The sequence below is a fragment of the Pestalotiopsis fici genome, assembly GCF_000516985.1.
Source record: "Pestalotiopsis fici W106-1 unplaced genomic scaffold PFICI_Scf_3, whole genome shotgun sequence".
Lineage (NCBI taxonomy): Eukaryota > Fungi > Ascomycota > Sordariomycetes > Amphisphaeriales > Sporocadaceae > Pestalotiopsis > Pestalotiopsis fici.
Window position 1 is genome coordinate 1,788,933 of NW_006917093.1, and position 19,229 is coordinate 1,808,161.

Below are 19,229 nucleotides of genomic sequence, written 5' to 3' on the forward strand. Positions count from 1 at the left end.
TTGTACCATGAATTGAAGATTCCACAGAATGAGTACTTTCTCCCTTTGCGCTCAACTTTCTCTTTTCGGAATACACAACGTATGACGACTTATAAAGACAGGTTTTTATAATAATAAATATTTAAATGATCACATGTTCTAATAGCTTTCAAATTCTTATTAGTGTAATAATTTAATTCTGCAATAAAGAGCAAATACAACCGTGGGAACAATCATGCCAGTATTTAGTAGTGACCTGGGAGAGGGCATTCGAGAATAACAACAACTGAATTAGGTAACCATCCGCTAAAGCTTGAGTTTAATACTTGCATGTCGTCTTTTTGAAATCTCTTGTCGAAGAGGAAAGGGCGACATATCTCTTTGATGAGCTAGTAGTAGCAATGCTTTGTTCCTGCCGCACCGCCAACCGAGCAAGTCCATACCATTGTTCCTCAAACAGCGTTTGATGTTCTCAACCAGTGAGATTTTGAACATCTTCCCTCCTCTCCCTTTTGTTTGTTGATTCCGACTCTTTTCAATATGTCATACAGATCACCAAATTGTTTAATGGGAAACCAATAAGCATGTCCGGACAAGACCCAGATCCAGCCGAGACAACACCGCTCATTGTCCCCGGCACCGCAACGATCCTCTGCCACGGCGAAACCAAGAGGCGACGGCATCGCGATATCAATGGCGCCCAAATCACCATATCGAACATGACCACGCATGACGCTTTTCTCGGCCTCGAAAACCTGCAGAATGGGGATCAAGAATGGCTGTGTGGATCCGCCGTCGACGTTCCAATCGAGTTCCGCTACCGGCAACAACCCCTCGAAGTGCAGGGTATGATCAACCTGTTCACCACGAGTGCAGGCGAGGGCCTCTTTCACCGACTTCAAGACAAGGCAGGCGAAGTCTCCCCCTTGGATTCGACCCGCTTCTTTATCCTGTTGGACGGCTTCAAGAGTCGCGAGTTCACCTTTTGGCCCATCAACACGGGAACACACTGGGTAGCCGTGGTACTCCAGATGGGCAAGACCGACGCCAGGAGTCTGCACTTTGACCGTGTCGACTGCATCACTGTCGCGGATCCGGAGCGCGACATGTATAGGAACTATGGCGTGCACAACCGGATTTGGCGTTTGCTCCAATCGTGCGACTTTGCCACGAGCGACTCGCAACTTTTCAGAAACTTTTGGATTACAAAACAACAGGATGATTGGAGCTGCGGGTTGCGGTGCTATGCCATTTTCTACGAGCTCATGCAAAAGATGACGAAGTTGCGTCTCCAAGGACAGGGCTTTGAGAGCTCCTTGAAAGAGCCCGTGTGTGAATGGTTTCATGCACAGTCGGTACGAGAGGAGATGGCCGGCCTCTGCGCTGCCATGCTCGCTCGCGAGCTGGGAAACGGCGCCCGTATCGCAGTCGAGTTGCTGGAAGAAGTCGAAAAGCCGGGCGCAGAGCTGGTGCAAGAGGCCCCCGACCAACTAGCTATCCCCATGAGATTCGCGTCGCCCCAACATAGTGCCATCGTCGAGAGGCACCAAGGAGAGGAAAGGCTCGGGACGCCTCAGGCACAGAAAGACCAGCCCCCAGGCCAAATAAGGCGTGCCATTAGCTCGATTTTGAGAAAAGGGACCCAATCCCCAACAGTGCGGAAAAGGTCTATAGCATCCGAAGTACCTCTAGGGACAAGTCCCAAAAGGGTGAGCTTTTCTTTCTGGGAAGAGGACGACATAGTATAAAAATCAAAGTTGGTTGCTAGAACAAGACGCGCTTTCTACAACAGACAGGATACCATGTGGCATAAATATGAAACCCCCATCATCAGCCGACCAGATTACATAGTCAAGTGAATTCAACGGGGAGATTGTCAGCATAAAGTATCCAGTTGGAGACGTTCAATATGACGAGTGCTGCCCAGGTATCTTCGTGACGTGTAAAGCGCCGCGGACGCCAGCTGTCAATCCAGCTTGTAATTCAATTCTGAGGACTCTATGATGCCATCTACATGTGTGTTCAGTACACTGTAGCTCTAGATGATATGTCAATAATACATGTAAACAAGCCGATATATGATACTAAACTCGGGGCAAAGCCTCGCTCGCCACATCTGCCTCGGTCACGGTTTCTTCATTGATTTCCCTTTGCTCCGGCTCAGAAGTAGCACCAGAGGACGGGGAGTAAACCGGCTCGTCGTCTTCGTCTTGTAGGAATACTATGGCGGGTTAGTATACTGATTGTCAGGTTTGTTGGGAGGGGAAACGTACAGCCACGTCGAACAACAAGACTGCCCATCAAGGCAAGACCAAAGAGCGAAGCGAGTAGCACAAAGAATGCTTGCGGAAAGGTCTCCACCGTCGCCGCATACAGCCCGTTGAAGATCATGGGCGCAAACACACGACCCGCCCCATGAAGCAACCCAATAGCACCGAGGACGGCACCCACATTCTGGGCTGGCACATGTTTGGTGATTGTACTCTGGACAACAGCGCCGCCCAGACCACCAATGGCTGTGATGACACCGCTGAAGACGAAAACGGCCTGGGATCGCGCAAAGATGTAGCCCATGATGCCGATGACCTCGGCGGTGAGGGCCACTCGTAGCATCCAAACATCCACCTTGTCTGCACCGCTGTTTCTTTCCGCAGCTTCCACTCCACTCTCGCGGCGCTGGCGCTGCAGAGGCCGGATTCGGAAAAACCAGTTGACCAGAGGGAAAATGCCGAGTAGCACAATGACACGGATGAAGCTTATAAGTGAGACAAACCGAGATGCCTCAAAGTTGCCCCAATTAAACATGTACTCGGTGTAAAGAATGGTGACAGTTCCTGAGCCCATGGCTGCTGATAGAATGACCGCATCGAGACAGGCCAAGATGATCATGTTTCGACGGAATGCTCGGTTTGCTCGACCGCCAGGCACAAGTGACTTGAGCGGTGCCAGAGGGTTGGCGCTGAGGAGAGCCGGGAGCCAATCGCCCGGATAGTCGCTCAGGAAACTGGCAGCCCGTGACGCCAAGCCAGTACTCTGGAGGTGAAGGCGGGAGCGCAATCGCTGTGCCAATTCCTCCTGCTCATGTTGGTGCTTCTCGCGAGCCAGCATCTGCCGCTTCTGAGACAAGGACTCTGGAGTAACGAAGAGGATGAAGAAGATGAAGAATATATGACAACCCAGTGTGACATAGAAGATGGATAGTAGTGATCCGGTAAATTTGACAAAGTAGCCAGCCAAGAGAGGCCCAAATGCAAGCCCGGTGAACAGGCAAGCATGCAGGTACCCAATGGCAACACCACGCCTCGATGGTGGCGTACAGTCACTGGTATACGAGGAGCTGAGAATGCTACCGGCTGTGAAGGACCCGGAAAGACCGTCAAAGAAGGATCCCAGAATCAACCAATGGTAGTCGATATAGTTTGGGTACTTTGCCGCAAAGATGGTGATGATTTCGTTGAGCACGCCACCACAAGATGCGACGACAATAAGACGGGTGCGGCCATAGCGATCTGAGAGTGATCCCAGCTTTGGCGCCGTGAGAGCACTCAACACACCAGCCAAGACACTCAGGGTAAGAGTAAATATAGAAACATTCTTCTGCACCGCAGGTATGTTACATTGCGGATTCTCAGCTCCCAAGATCACGGGCGAGAATGTGAAGGCTGGATTTTTGAGTGACTCGTCTGCAAAATAGTTGCGGCAGACAAGGTCGACAATTCTTTCCCACCATATTCATTAAATCCCCTTCTTATACTCGAAAAGGTTGGCTCACTCACAAGTTTAGTTTTGGTACAATGACACCGCCAAAGGCGAGTGTGAAGAAGAAAAAAGGTCCGATGAGCCAGAGTACCTGGCGGGTTGAGTTAGCACCTGCTGTACCAACCACGAAACACCATACGCGCGGGAAGCTCTAGCTGCACCGTTGGCGCGTTGAGCGCATCGGGCCGGCGCTGATAAGGTAACGTACAGACGGACGCCGCCACGCCGGTAAGTGCTTGAAATCATCACCGCCATCCCATTCCTGACTGAGTCGTCTTTCACTGCCATCTGGTGAGGCGCCAGCGCCGAGCAGTGGTGAGGTCTCTCGAGATCCTGCGTCCATCACTTCCTCGTCGACCATGATGATCTCGCCGTCCCCGGACTTGCCGGGTCGTCGTTCGCTCGTCATGCTGATAGTTGAGACTGTGTAATAAGATATATATATCTTCTCCGATTGTACGCTTAGAGTAGCCTCGGGAATACAAAGAGCTCCAAGCGGATGACGACACAATGCGTGGTGCCGGCCGGGGTTGCGATATCGATATGCGTTATCAATCGAAGCCGCAGCTCACATGTATATTTACCTACTAGGCACAACGCCTCGAGCCGACGCTTAGGTTGATGCTCAATATATCGAGAAGCGCATTACGGGGAAGGACTGGCGGTCTCTGCAACGGAAGCGATGAAGATGGGATTTTGAGAAATAAGAAACAAGTGAGCAGAGGAGAGACGAAGAGGGAGAGACACCACAATTCCCAAGCCGCAGACGCTTATCCAAGATAACAAGAAAGATAGGTACGGGGTCGGATGGACAGCAGATGTCTCCGCAATATACAGCGCATGACAGGTAGACAGACAAGTCAAACTGCCTGAGAAGTAGGAGTGTGTGGCTAGTACCGGGGTAATAGATCCGGCGCGTGGGCGATGGTCAATGTCATGTCCGATGAAAGCATAACTTGTGAGCACACGAAACGTACTTTGTACAGGGCAGCCCAGCAAGCAGAAGCCGGAAAACCCAGTGTGTGGCTTACGGGAGAAGTTCCCAGAAGTGGGCAATTCAATCCATTCGCAAGATTCCCATGCTCTTGGGCTTGGACATGGGCTTCAGGTTGCTTTGGGGGGAGTGGATCAATCGACAAAATGCCTGGGCGATGCGATAGTGAAAAAGCGGAAGGTGTGGTGTGGCAGCGCACCCCAAAAGCTTACGCTAATGCTAATTCAGGTCATCCAACACGTTAGCTGGCTTCCAATAGCCTGGAATCCGTGGGGTTTCAAGGAACAAAAGGAACGGCCCCCCCTGGAAGCAGCCGCTAAACGTGGCAGTCTGAGGCCGACTGATCACTGGATTGCCAGCAAAGAGAGACCCGGGAAGAGAGTGCTGATCCTACCGGAAGCTAGAAGCCTCGAAGCGCCCCCAAGATCACCATCCTCTCACCGTTGTATCTCACGTTATCATTTTGTTCCAGGTCGGAGCCTCGGACCATCTATATTGATCATTGTTGCTAATTTCCCATTAATCATCACTGAATCACCGAGAAAAGTACCCGAAGCTAAGTAGTAGAAGCTGGCTAGAAGCTCCATGTATTATTGAATTCAAGGTGCAAATGGACATCCCGCGCGTCCCGCAAACCATGTTTCTGAAGGGCAATAGATGAATCTTAACCTGCATGAAGCAAAAGTCAGGCAGCACATTTGATTCGTGGTTACTGCGATCATACACGCTCAAGCGACGTGGTGGTTGTGTGGGTGTGGCACAACAAAACGAGTCAATGACGCAACGATTCGTCGACAGACCTCGGAACCAACATTTGTGCCAACAAAATGGACATTGGTTTGTCAGCCGCGTCCATCGGGCCCCGACAACTCCATTCAAGGTCCTCCAGCAAAGGTCTCCAAAACGATGAATTTGATTAGTCTCAACGTTTCTTGTTGTCTAAAATAAAGCAGCAAGGCACATACTTGGATTAGGCACCCAGCTCAAGCCTATCTATCGTAGGTTCTGCTCTGTGCTTGGTGATACAGTAGCGTCTCTGCCAAACTCTACATAGTATGATCTGCACTCCACATTGATAAAGTCTAGACTTTTTGCTTCGTGCTTGGATTTCCAATGCGATTGCTAAGCTACACCACAGTATTATACAGCTTCTAATACAATGCGCCCCGTTGGTATTCTGGCGCGAGGATACACGTTTGTCCTGGAGAAGAGTTTTGTGCCACTGCTGATCATACCGCAAAGGCGTTCTGTGGGCTGGCAAAGTATTTCTTTGACTCGGCGCATTTCTCACTCTTGCATCCAGGGCATCTCAGGCCCATTTGGTACGAACAGTGAACACCACTATCCAGGTGGGCTTTGGCAATATTGGCCAGAGCCTCGATGAAGATGGGGTTTCCGTTCAGACTCTCCACGCGCTTGACCGTGTCGGGGTGACCAGATTCGCCAATGACCTCGAGGTCAAGTTCGTACAACGTCTCAATGTGGTCCGAAGTGAAGGCAATAGGGATCAAGACGAGATCCTTTTGGCCCTTGGCAACATATTCTTCCACTGATGTTGCTGTCTGAGGTCCAAGCCATGCGCTAGGACCAACTTGCGATTGCCAACACAATCTGTATGGATTTGAAAAGCCCAACCGCTGCATGACAGCATAGACTGTAGCTGCCACTTCGGCAGGGTAAGGGTCGCCTTTTGATGCACCAAGTCAGCACATTTGTACTTTGGGTTCACCTTGCAATAATTTGCCACGACATACCTCTGTTCACGACCGACATAGGGAGACTATGGGCCGAAAAGAGCAGCACAACCTTGCTCCTCTTATCTTCCGGGTACTCCAGAAGCGTCTTCTCAATGTTGCTTGCGAATGCTTCGACGAGTCCCGGATGGGCCGGCCATCGGTCAATCACACTCCATTGTATCGTGCCGGGTCCGGCTTTGCCCTCTAGCCTCTGGCGCCACTTCCACAGCTCATTGAGACTGCTACCGGTTGTCGAGCACGAGTATTGTGGGTACTGTGTGAAGGCTACCGCTCTGCCTCCCTTGCCATTGCCGAAACCATCAGCGAGCAATCTATTGTACATTTCTTCCGTCAAAGGATCGGCATAGCGGAAGGCCACGTAGGGCTTGTGAGGCGCGGTTTCGGGCGATATCCTGTCCAGAATCTTGCACATCTCTTCGCTCTGGTATTCCGACCACTTTCGAATAGGTGATCCGCCACCAATCTCGGCGTATTGCTTCTCGATCTTGGGTGTTCGTCGCTTCGAGATCAGCGGGCCCAAATAGTTCTGAAGGCGCCCGAGAGGGATCAAGTCGCCGTCTGACTGAAGGGCAACGTGTAAGCATTATCCGTGCCTGTGCGCAATAACTTGGAGAGACATACAAACAGTCGACTTAGAAAGTCGCCAACTTCTCCAGTCGTCGAGGGACCGCCCATGTTCATAAAGACCATGGCGGTCGGGCCCTTGGAGCCTACTGCATTCTGAGTGACCGGCGGCACGGGAGTTGCAAAGTGTCGGGTCTGCGACGTAGCAGCTCGGGTTGTAGCTGAACAGGTGGCAGCTCTCTTGGAGAGCTGACCCGCGGAATGCCTCAGGGACATTCTGTTGGGGATACGTGAAACGAGGACGGGGACGAACGCTCAATTCGTAATTAGGCCAGACAATTATAAAGAAAATCGAAAAGAAATTGACCGAGGTAGACTGGCAGTATATACAATTTTTTGGGAAAGTGAAATATTATGAAGTATTCACACGCCTGTCAGCAGCTCGTCGGGGGAGGTCATGGATAATAATGATGATGCATGGCCTCCGGGGGTTGATTTGCTGTTCGTCCGAAACTTCCAGCCTGCGACCGTCCGCCGCTAGTGCTAGTTCATCCGAGGAATATTCAGTACAGATCGAGGTTGGTCCCGATTTACCGATCAATCGAACCAATCATTTTATACCATTTGTCAGAGCTTCGAATTGCCGGGCGGCGTATTAACAGCTTATGTGTGGAATCATGCAAGAAATAGCGCTGTTCGGAATAAGACCTACTAATATTATCATACGATGAATAGTAGTAATTGATTTCCACGATCGGGAGACCGAATTTGCAAGTATAACCATGAAAAAGGTACGACCTCAAGTGTGATTGTATGCCAGGTCGATGTGCAGTACACAAAACACTAGCGCTTCATTGTTGGAAACAATTCCGCATTGGTTTCAATCAAAGTCGCAGTACCGGCCTGAGACAAGTCACCTGACTTCGCGTCTCTGGCGACTTCCCCATGCTTAATCGACGCGGTTGCCTGGCGATAGTCCCCTAGCTCCAAGGCATCCACCACGTGCCAAGGGAGACAGACACCCAGCAATCTATACAATTCTTTCCATGCCTGCACATAAAAAAGGCCAATATTGACCTTGACTTCTTTCAATGTTGTAATTCTGTCAACCGCGAAACTGCAAGAAATACTGCAGCCACCAATTCATCGCATCATGTCTGGCTACAACTACAAGCGCGAAGAGGACGAGGAGTCCGAGGATGAGGCCATCGATGAATCTGTAAGCTGCACTGATATCAATTGACACATAAGAACCCCCTCTCATCATCGCATAGTCCTACAAGGCGCAAAAGGATGCGTTGATTTTCGGCATTGAGATTAGCAAGTCCATGCTGGAGCCGCCAGAGCCCTCGGATGACAAAAAGGCTAGTAGCGACTGCGCTGCTATAGCTGCCTTAAAGTCGGCATACAAGATTATGCAGCAGCGTATAATTTCCAACCCCAAGGACCAGATGGGCATAATTCTCTTCGGAACCCAAAAGTCAAAATTCATTGAATATGAAGGCAGGGTAACCACAGTCTCTTACCCGCATTGCTATGTGTATCAGCCCTTGGATGTCCCCTCCGCAGAGGATGTCAAGAAATTGCGGAGCCTTGTCGAGGATGGAGAAGATGAAGACGAGGTCCTGGTTCCTTCCACTACAGAACCCGTTGAGATCAAGGATCTCATCATTTGCGCCAACCAAATATTTACAACAAAAGCACCCAACTTTGGTTCGCGGCGGCTTTTCATCATCACTGACAATGATGACCCTCATCCCGGCGACAAGTCCCTTGCCAACTCCGCGGCTACCCGGGCAAATGATTTGTACGAGCTAGGTGCCAGCATCGAGATTTTCCCCATCGTTCATGACGATGCCAAATTCGATGCCACCAAGTTCTACGATGTAAGTCACAGGCACCACATGTCCCGTCCGGGTTTTAGCTTATGATGATTAGAGCATTGTTCACATCGATACTACCTACGAAGCCATAGACCCTACTCGCTTGAATTCAACAAAGCTAGGAGATCTGGACTCGTTGATCAAGAATATCAACTCGAAGCAGACACCAAAGCGGGCATATTTTTCCAAGATGAACTTTGAGCTTGGTCCAGGCATGGTAATTTCTGTCAATGGTTACAATATCTTGCAGAAACAGTCGCCCGCAAGGTCCTGCTACGTCTGGCTTGATGGAGAGAAGGCACAATTTGCCACCAGCTCAACCACTCGCATGGCAGAAGATGATTTAAGAAGTGTCGGCAAAGACGAGATGAGGAGAGCCTACAAATTTGGTGGCGAGCATGTCTATTTCAGCCCAGAGGAGCTGAAAGATATCAAGGAATGGGGAGACCCGGTAATTCGTATCATTGGTTTCAAGGATCGATCTCTCCTGGACTTCTGGATGTCTCTCAAGAAGGGTATTTTCATTTACCCCAACGAAGCGGGTTATGTTGGTTCAACCCGTGTTTTCTCGGCTCTGTGGCAGAAGCTGCTCAAGTCCCAGAAAATAGGCATTGCCTGGCATGTTTCTCGAAAGAATGGAAACCCGACTCTAGTGGCAATCATTCCATCGAGAGGTCCCGACGACGATAGCTCTGGCACACAGTATCTACCGGCTGGTTTATGGCTATGCCCTATCCCTTTTGCCGATGATGTTCGCCCCGCGCCAGAGACCAAATTGGTTCGCGCGACGAGCCTGATGATCGATGTGATGAACAACATCGTGCGAAACCTACAATTGCCGGCAGCTAGATACGACCCTTTTGCGTATCCAAACCCGGCTCTCCAGTGGCACTACAGAATACTGCAACTCTTGGCACTGGATGAGGAATACGACCCGGACAAGATAAAGCCAGAAGACAAGACAAGGCCCAAGGTAAAACAGATCCACAAGCGCGTCGGTGGCTATATGCAAGACTGGGCCAAGGCGGCTGACGAAGAGCTGTCCAAGTACGAAGATCAGCAGGCTATCAAGCGCGACCACGATGCTGAAGACGAAGACGAACCTCGGCCAGCTAAAAGGCCGCGCAAGGCTGCCGACAAGCCTGCTAATGGCGGTGACAGTTCTGCTGTCAACGATGCTGCGTTGAGAAAGATGGTTGAGAGCGGTGAATTGTCAAAATTAAAAGTCCCCGAACTGAAGGCTATTCTCACCGCACGGGGCTTGGATGTCAAGGGCAAGAAGGCGGACTTGATTGAAAGACTCGAAGAGTGGGCCGAAAGCTAGCTTGTGACATTACAATTTCCAAGGGCACGATTTGCATGGATTAGAGGTCAGATTGGTGTTAGGCGTTGAAAAGAGGCTGCACAGGGCGCCTCCATGACTACCTACTTTGCTGGGTTTGATGAGCTAAATGGCGGAACTTGATGTCCTGCTTTGTAATAGAGTGTGTCTACCGACTTCCCAGATTGAACATGCTAACGACTTGGGGGTTTATTGACAGGCTGGAACACTGGCTCAGCTACTGTTGGACTATGAACTCGACTCACCTCCTTCCTCGCCTGGGCCTTCATCACCATATCATGAATCAAGGCCATGTTCCCAATCCATAATCGCAATGCCGCCTTTCTGCCATGTGAAATGCTGTGCATCAATTCATCCAATCGTGCATTTGGGTCCGGTGCTTTGATCATCCATCTGTCAACATTCCGCATAGAAGCATCTAACCTAACGGAGATCTTGATAAGTTCAGCCTCTTCTACGCTCACAGCCGAGCTCGTAGAGCCCCACGATTTCAAAGTGGCATTTTGCAGTGCTCTTCCTGCCTCGAAAAGATGGTAGATAGTTGTATCAAGATCCTCGTGGCCCAGTCTGGAGGAAATCAGAGACGTGAGGGATCTCCCCTCCCTGCTGGCACTTTGTAGACACCCTTTTAATCCAACAAACATCTCATCCAGGCTCGCCCACAGCGTCTTGATTAGCCCGACGCGCGAGGATACCTTGTCCGCCCCAGGGACGTGGTTGGTGGCGCTGTGGACGTCGGCATCGATGCGACGGCGCAGGAGCGAGAGATACTCGAGCCCCACGGCGCTTCCCACCTCGAGCATGAAGTCGGGGCCCCAAAGCTCTTCGACGACGCGCAGGAAACGCAAAAGTTCAGCGTGGGTGATCGACCTTGCGCAAGTCTGCGCCCAGAGCCATCGGTATTCTCGCCACGAGTCGGGGCTCTTTCGCCGGCTGCGCTGAGCATAGGATAGGGCCCTGGCGAGCTCAGCAATCCGGACGGGTCCCCGACTATATGAGGCAGCGCCATTACCGCTACCATTGGTCGTGTCTGTATAGCTGCGACTCCAGCTCTCGAGCAAGTTTCTCACCAGGCTACTGTCATGGCTCTCGCAGCTGCGGCAGTCCATGTTGAGCTTCTGCTCACCGGGGGCCAACAGACCGACATTCTGCAGCGCCCACCACATTTGCAGCGCCTCGTCGGAGCTCTCAATGTGCCCGCAGGAGAAGAAGTAGGAGTGGTGAGCGCCCGTCACCCGGCTTAGCGAGGAGGCACAATCGGGACAGAAGATCTGCGCCGACTTACCATTGTAGACGTTGCCCGAGGTCTCGGGCTCCCACGTGGTCTTTTTTCGGAGAGTGACGGTCACGTCTGGGTTGTGAACAATGTGATGGCCGCATATGAAGTGAAGGTAGTAGGTGGGCGGTTGTGGCGGTGATATGGGTTCTGTTGGTTGTTTGTTCTTTGAGCGTTTCTTTAATGTATGGGCCAGCCCCTCTTGACTGGACCCCGGTGTCTCCAGGGCCCCAAAAGACCGAGAGACCGGCGCTCTACTCATGACTGAAGTTTTGTCGTTCATATTGAAAGGACGATGATGATAATAGTCTTAAGAAACCATGACCGGGTTGGTTACAGACCAAGGCTCTTTGTCTTGATCCGATTCCTGACAAAGATAAAACAAGACGACGGATGACAAAAGGACAATTGTGGCTGGTGGTCGTCAGTGTCGCGTGACCACGAGGGCCGTAGACGTCAGACTTCTGGAAAGACGGCTAGAAGAAAGTCAAACCCACTCAGGTGAACCTACTTATAGACACAAATGAGTAGTAGTAACTCGGTGAAAGTTGCAAGTGTCGACTATGCCATTGAAAATTTGGATCAATGGCTTTCGTTCAACCACGAAGTGATCTCCACTCAAACGCCCAATAACAACGAAACAACAAAGCAGGAGTAAGGGGGTATGAGTTAGTGTACAGTAGTTGGATGCAGAGGATTCTAAAAGATTTGGGGGGACCGAGATCGCAGACCTTGATAAGAGCAGGAAGGAGCATTACTCGGAGATATATTTCCATTCAAGTTAGTTAGTGAGTTGGCATTGCAACATGAAAATGAAGACGAAATCACCAATTAACAAAATGGACATTTTCAGCAGCCGAGGACGTACACCACAAATTGTGTGTTGGATTTACCCATGGTTGGTTGGTGACAGAAGTGAGTAATCTTTTTTGAAAATGTTGAAATATTTCCACATTGGACAACATAATAGTCGATTATTACAGGTTACACCAAAAGTCATGAGAAGCGAATTATAATAAACTTTGACCTTCCAAGCATTGACGTTTCGTTATAAAGCCAACCGAGTAGTACGTACTTTTATTAGGGATCTGCCCGCTACCCTCGCCGCCTGTGCGCCTGCCAACTTGCAGATCGGCAGCTCCCCGCACTATTTTTGAAAGCAAAGAGTTCACTTTAGTGGATCAGGTGGCTGGCCAGCACTCAACCCAATAAAATCATTTGTCCCTAAAGCGCGTCCAGGTACCAACTGGTGTGTAGACCCCCATCGCGGCGCTGGCGTGACGTGCGCAATTCGCCCAACAAGCAGGAAACCGACGGCCATCACTGCGCCCACGACGTCGCAAAGGAGTGGGCGGCGGATATGAGAGTGTCGCATCAATCCATGCACCATGGATGTCCTTCTTAGTCAGTACGGCATCAGCGTGGGTGGCAGCGACGCGCCCCGATCTGCTGTCACAAGCGGAAACGCCTCGGTCGAAGAGCTGCAGCACGAACTTCACGATATCGTCGCCTCCAAGAGGAGTGAAACCCGCGCCGAGCACATTTCCACCTCGCTCGAGCTGCGCATGACTGCGGTCCTCAATGTTCCGCAGGAACCAGAGCAACTGGCTGACAACCTCGAACAATTGCTGGAGCCCATGACCAGAACCGTTACTGTGTCCGAGACCGTCCTTAACCAACCTACCGACGACCCAAAGCTGCAGAGATCCGTCGCAAAGTATTTGGCAGGAAGCCTAGCAGTAGTTGATGACAGTTTGTGGGCTGTGCGATCCGTTTCGAGGACGGCGCAAGGATGGTCATTTATCTATCACTGCCAACACTCACTCCAGGCTTGGAACCGCCAGAATGCCAAGAAGCCTGACCGACAACCCATTGCATCGTTCAGTGGCCCTGGAGGACTGGATACGGTGAATTTGTGTACGTGATCATGTGGTATGGCTTTTGATAAGCTCAGTTGCTGACCCGAATATTTACATAGCCCGTCCTGCTTTTGACTGCCGCGGTACACTATCAATCTCTTTCTCTAAGAGCAGCAGAGCGATTGTTGTAAAGTATGAGCACACTCCTCTACACAAAACAGTTGCAGAACTTGTCGAACGGCTGCTGCCTACACTCCCGCCGCCGCCTGTACCAAACGTCAATACACCCAATGTTAGCCGGTCTGCAAAGGCCAAGCGTCCACCCCCTACAGACGGCGAGGAAAGCAGTCGTAAAAAGCCAAAGAAGAAGAAAAAGAAGAAGGGCACGGATGATGGCGATGAAGCTGCCCAGCCCGGCAGCCAGGCGACTTCGCAGCCTCCAGAGGAGACTTCGAGCGGTTCTCAACCACCTAGTGCGCTGAATATTCCTCCACTCGAAGCTGCAAGGAGACGGGAGGTTGCCAATAACCTATTGATGGAGCGGGGAATCGACCCAGCGACCTTGTCTGAAGAGCAATTTAGCATCTTCTCGAATCAAGCCCCCAATCTGCAGGAAGCATCACTTGATATGCTCGCTAAGTATGGTGCCGAGCGTCTGAGGATTGTTCATCCTGATGAGAAGGGACCGTCGGCTCCTGCGTCATCGACTCCAGCTCAACAAGTTTCTGTTGGCGATGGAACTGATAGCGCTTCTGCTACTGCTACGGAAACACCCACCAAAAAGAGAAAGCCTCGTGCCAAAAAGTCCGACGCCGTGGTTGTCGAGGACGCGGGCGATGAGGGGCCTGCAGTCGCTTCCGCATCAAAACGCGATAGGAAAACCCGTGGTACGTGCAATACTTGCAAGCTGGCTAAGCGGAAGTGTACAAAAGAGCACCCTCAGTGCTCCGTCTGCGAGGAGCTCGGAGAGACTTGTGTCTACCTACCTCCAAAGCCTCGAAAGAAGTTAGGCATTTCCGCAGATGTGGCTGTGGACGAGGACGACGACTCGGAGGCTGTTGGTCAAGGCAGCACAGAGCAGTCTCTCTTGGAGCATGTTGCTCCAACAGTTCAAGTACCACCAGCAGCGGCAGTCAGCCACGATGATGATGAATTTATACCAGATCCCAATATTCTTGCTGGCCCAACTCAACCAGGCGGCCCTCCGCCTTACTACCATCAAGCCGAGGTCGCCGAACCCTCGCCTCAACCCTTACCACAACACCATGATGCGACCGGGCCAGGCCTCGACTATCCTCAACCAGAAATTCATCAGGAAGTTCATCACCAGGAATTTGCCCATGATGTTGCGCAACAGCCGCATCATCATTATCCTGGCTTAACATTCTCAAACACCCGCCCGGCTCAAGCAAGTCCGGAAATCTCGTATGCGACAACCAAGAAATCATCAACCCGACGAAAAGACGGCAACGCGCGACACAGCCTCCCCACCGCTCAGAGTTTAGAGCCTGCAAAAGCAAGTAATGCAAGTGGTGTGAATGCGTCCTCTACAACAAACTGGAGAAGGGGAACAAATCAATCGCCGGCAATGAATCAGCGGACCAGCACTGCTTCACCGACGTTGCCCCAGGCTCAACCACAGCCCAGCAAAGGAAGATCGACAAGAAAATCAGTGGCCGACCCAAGCGACTCACCATTTGATTCGTACCAAGCTGCTGCCGTACTTGCGCAGACGCCAATTCCGGTGCCAGTCCCCCGTGTCGCTCAATCGCCTGCTCTGAGTAGATCCCCGTTCCAGACTGCGCAAAAGTCGCCTGCCCGCGCAAAGTCGAGACAAGGACAACGATCCCAGAGTCGAACGCCAGTCACACAAACTCCGGTTCCGCCGCCCGTCATTCCTACAGCCCACGCTGCACCATCCACGCAGACATTCGATACCTCGACGCCTGCCTCTAGTGCTTCGATTCCGGCGTACAATCCATTTGCCCGATATAACGGCACTGGCAATGATCAGTACTCGCAATCTACTACGGCTGGCCAATCGACTCGTATTGCGTATGAGCCTAATACCTATAACCAACAAACGAGCACATCGACTTCATCAAACGCGTACAACAACACATCGTCCTACGGGTACAGTCGCGATAACACTCAAAGCAATCCTCTCAATCAGGCGCTCCACGACTCATCCGACTTTGGCAGTACAACAAACACCAATAATACAAATCAGTGGCCATCACAAACTCGGTCAAGTCGGTCCTCTGGATTGTCGAACTCGTCGTCCAATGCATATAAAACGACCGCCCCTGCGCAGGCCTCGTCTAACCAGCTCTATGGAAGTCGGGCTTCACAGCACCAGACTGCAGCCCATGGTTCTGACTATAGCCAATCGCCACAAACGCAGTCGTCCCAGAACCAACATCAGCGACAGCAGTCCTATGGTTCCTCTTACACGCAGCAAACGAGTGGGGACCAACAGAACCAAAACTGGTATGGCTTTACGACGGCTAACAGCAACACTGACCAGACCAGCTACGGCACCGGCTCAAGGAATGCAGGTTATAACATGGGCTCTTCATCTGCCGGATTCAATCCCAATGCCTATGGACAAGACCTGTACGAGCTACTTAGAAACAGTGGCAATCACTAAATGACATGTTACTGAGGCTACAGTAATTCATGTGATTCGGTATACGCACCAAATGTAATTGGAGTTTTGTCAGAGATATTGTGCCATGGCCGCCAAAGAGCCCACGATGCTAGGCGAGCATTATGGTATGTCATGTAATTGATCAAGAGCAGCTTCGCGATTGGGTTGGAGTCCTTAGAGACTTCTTTTTCTACCTCAAGGAGTCATGGGTTATTTGTGCGTTTTCTCATTTGCTCTTAGCTATGATACCATCTGAAGATACCAAGGACAGCCCCAAGGCAGTCTTTCATTCGCATGCGCCTGGCTTTGCGACTGCAGTATATAGTCAATAAGGAAAAAAGTAACAAAAACAGTGTGACTGCACAAATTACGCGAGATCATGAGGGGAAAAAAAGAAAGCCGTTCCTTTCGTCAATCGTGAGAGATCAGCAAATGTGTCTATCTATTGCTTATGTATATCATCTATTCCCTTTAGCATCTATGTAAGAAGCTCAACGGCAATGCCTATCTCTGACTCCTTCGCTACAGTAAACATTTCTCCGAGAGGATTTCCAAACATCTATCTCAAACGTGAATGCACGAGCCGCCCCTTTACCCAGACCTTCTTGGTATTCCGGTCGTCACCGCTAAACACCCACTTGGCCAAGCGCTCTTCCCACGTCTCCCAGCCAAAGATGTCGACGGGTCCATTATCCTCACTTTCCTGCTCCTCCTCCTGCTGCTGCTCCGTCTCGGGCACACCCCCCAGCCGGACGAGCTGCGCGTCAAACTCCATGCCCACCTCAAAAGCACCGACTCTGTTCTGCAGGCCAACGACCTCGGCGCCGCCCCGGGTCGCCAGGTACAGGACCTCTTCTACACTAAGCTTGGCCCTCTCGGCCTCGTCATCGTCGGCATCCTTCTCTTCTTCACCGCCGCCCCCGTGTCGGCGAGCAGCCTCGTGATGCGGCATGGCCAGGTGCCGACTGACCAACAAGGCCAGGCGCGCGGCCTCGAGCACGCTGGGGCTGTACCCGCCGCTCACGTCGGTACCGAGCCCGACGCCAATGCCGCGATCCAGCAGGAAGCGCACGCGCGCCTCGCCGCTGCCGAGGCTCGAGTTGGAGCACGGGCAGTGGCTCACTTTTGCGCCGCGCGCGGCCACCAGGTCGGCCTCGGCGTCGGCGAGGTGGATGGCGTGCGCGAGAATGGTGCGGGGGCCCAGCAGGCGGAAGCTGTCGTAGACGTCGGTGTAGGTGGCGTGCTCGGGAAAGAGGTGCTTGACCAGGGCGATCTCGGCCGCGTTTTCGGATATGTGCGTCTGGACGGGCAGGTCGGCATCGGCGGCCAGGCGGCCCAGGCGCGTCATGGTCTCGGGCGTGCAGCTGGGGGCGAACCGCGGCGTGAGAATGGGCGAGACGAGGGCATAGTCCGGGTCGATGCGGCGGATGTGGTCGATGCAGGCGTGCGTGGCCGCCATGACGGCATCGGGCGACTCGTCGCGGTAGTACTCTGGGCACATGTCCTCGTGGTCCATGCAGACGCGACCGACAAAGGCGCGCTGGCCCAGAGACACGCACAGGTCGGCGAGCAGGTTGGTGGCGGCCACGTCGATAGTGGCGTAGTAGGCTGCCGTCGTGGTGCCGTGGGACAGCGTCCGCCGCACGCACTGGCTGTAGACGCGCCGGGCCTTGGACAGGTCCGACAGCGACGATTCCATGGGAAACGTGTACTTGTTCAGCCAGTCCAGCAGTGTCGTCTTGCCAAAGATGCCGGCATTGGGATACTGAGGCGCATGGATATGTGTATCTGGTCATCTGCGTCAGTATTGGACTGCTCCCTTGTCATGCTGTACTTGGGATTACATACCTATAAAGCCTGGAAAGAAGAAATCACCCTCTCCGGTACTCGTGATCTCTGTATCTGCATGATCCCAACCGAGCTTCTGTTGCAGTATAGTCTTTGCCTTTCCCTCATTGCAGTCATGTTCAAGGTGCGCAATCTTGCCCGACTTGTCTACAAAGACGGCCGTTTGATGCATATACTTGAGCTCATCTAACTTGCTGCTGTGTATGAAGGAGCCCAGGAACACGTGATTCCTCTCGTTCTGTAGCACCGCCATGCTTATAGAGTCTTATGTTCAACTCAGCCAGGCCCGGTTTGGTCCCCTCGGGCCGTTGATGCTTCTCGTGGCTTTTGAGTGTATCAATCGCTCGCACGGCACAGGATAGAAACAAACTCTAGGCCGTCCTAATTCCCAACCAAAAGACTTTGCTCTGACGAGTAACTGTCTCGGATTTGTAGATGTCGGCTTTATCGTCTTGATCCCTTGGCGTTTGGCATTGGCACCTGGCACCGACTAATACCTCGCTAGTATTCAGGGGCTGAGGTTGAACGAGTTGAGTGGACACGTTCCTTGAACCAAACAATTGATTGCTATCGATGCAGTCTCTCAGGGACCTTATATCTGACGATTTCGCCACAAGATTCCAGCTGATCCGCGGCAATGAGTTTACAATTCCGTCTTGGTATGATAGAGGAAGAGGGAGGTTTCCGTACTGAATATACACACAAGAAGGCTTCAAACGTTGCCGGCGCCGCCTGCTGCAGCTAAACAGGGGACTACTGAGATGGTGTCTTGGTGGGCGCCCGTTGTACCCCGTCGTTCGGTGGCCGGCGGAGCCCGTGAGACAGACACCCAAGTTTAGAAACGTGGACATCGCCTCGAATGCGGAGAGCAAAAAACATGAGCAATTGACAAACATCAATGTAGTAGTCATTCTTATCATCAGCTGCTGAGCTCATCAATGCCGGTGATGCCAATTGATTGATTGCCATCATCGGCCGCCAGCTGCACTGTATACTCAGACAAACCATCATGGTGGGTGCGGCATTTGTTTACCAGGCCTGACTGAACCATATGGATCAAATGCCTTGTATAGTAGCTTCACGTATTAGACGAAATCGAAAACTGAAGAAACAATTGTCGATACTGAAATCTATTTCTTGATTAGGTTCAAATTGAACCCTCGAACTCTATAAATCTAAAACAGGACCAAAAAAAACACATTGACACCAGTCTCATGAAATTCCCAACGTCCAAATTCCGTAGCAGAAGCCGTATTGTACACAAACACATGAGCCTGCCCTCATTTTTTTTTCTGCAAAAAACGAAACGTTCACAATT

The 19,229-nt window shown here is 51.6% G+C and overlaps 7 protein-coding genes across 7 annotated transcripts; 3 read left to right on the forward strand and 4 right to left on the reverse strand.

The window, feature by feature from the left end:
• Positions 1 to 563: 563 nt before the first annotated feature.
• PFICI_04676 (uncharacterized protein) lies at positions 564 to 1,727 on the forward strand (the record flags this gene model as incomplete). The annotated part of the gene is made up of 1 exon (XM_007833257.1): positions 564 to 1,727. The coding sequence occupies one exon, from the start codon at positions 564 to 566 to the stop codon at positions 1,725 to 1,727; it is 1,164 nt and encodes a 387-aa protein (XP_007831448.1).
• Positions 1,728 to 2,063: 336 nt separating this feature from the next.
• PFICI_04677 (uncharacterized protein) lies at positions 2,064 to 4,147 on the reverse strand (the record flags this gene model as incomplete). The annotated part of the gene is made up of 4 exons (XM_007833258.1): positions 2,064 to 2,200; positions 2,253 to 3,697; positions 3,756 to 3,829; positions 3,947 to 4,147. The coding sequence occupies 4 exons, from the start codon at positions 4,145 to 4,147 to the stop codon at positions 2,064 to 2,066; spliced, it is 1,857 nt and encodes a 618-aa protein (XP_007831449.1).
• A 1,814-nt stretch (positions 4,148 to 5,961) lies between these two features.
• On the reverse strand, positions 5,962 to 7,329 carry PFICI_04678 (Ferrochelatase; the record flags this gene model as incomplete). Its single annotated transcript, XM_007833259.1, has 3 exons — positions 5,962 to 6,419; positions 6,487 to 7,051; positions 7,111 to 7,329. The coding sequence occupies 3 exons, from the start codon at positions 7,327 to 7,329 to the stop codon at positions 5,962 to 5,964; spliced, it is 1,242 nt and encodes a 413-aa protein (XP_007831450.1).
• Positions 7,330 to 8,206: 877 nt separating this feature from the next.
• PFICI_04679 (ATP-dependent DNA helicase II subunit 1) lies at positions 8,207 to 10,260 on the forward strand (the record flags this gene model as incomplete). Its single annotated transcript, XM_007833260.1, has 3 exons — positions 8,207 to 8,272; positions 8,328 to 8,939; positions 8,992 to 10,260. The coding sequence occupies 3 exons, from the start codon at positions 8,207 to 8,209 to the stop codon at positions 10,258 to 10,260; spliced, it is 1,947 nt and encodes a 648-aa protein (XP_007831451.1).
• A 191-nt stretch (positions 10,261 to 10,451) lies between these two features.
• Positions 10,452 to 11,837, reverse strand: PFICI_04680 (uncharacterized protein; the record flags this gene model as incomplete). The annotated part of the gene is made up of 1 exon (XM_007833261.1): positions 10,452 to 11,837. The coding sequence occupies one exon, from the start codon at positions 11,835 to 11,837 to the stop codon at positions 10,452 to 10,454; it is 1,386 nt and encodes a 461-aa protein (XP_007831452.1).
• Positions 11,838 to 12,942: 1,105 nt separating this feature from the next.
• Positions 12,943 to 16,063, forward strand: PFICI_04681 (uncharacterized protein; the record flags this gene model as incomplete). The annotated part of the gene is made up of 2 exons (XM_007833262.1): positions 12,943 to 13,471; positions 13,533 to 16,063. 2 exons carry the CDS (start codon positions 12,943 to 12,945, stop codon positions 16,061 to 16,063), a joined length of 3,060 nt encoding a protein of 1,019 aa, XP_007831453.1.
• A 559-nt stretch (positions 16,064 to 16,622) lies between these two features.
• PFICI_04682 (uncharacterized protein) lies at positions 16,623 to 18,164 on the reverse strand (the record flags this gene model as incomplete). The annotated part of the gene is made up of 2 exons (XM_007833263.1): positions 16,623 to 17,851; positions 17,912 to 18,164. The coding sequence occupies 2 exons, from the start codon at positions 18,162 to 18,164 to the stop codon at positions 16,623 to 16,625; spliced, it is 1,482 nt and encodes a 493-aa protein (XP_007831454.1).
• Positions 18,165 to 19,229: the final 1,065 nt, after the last annotated feature.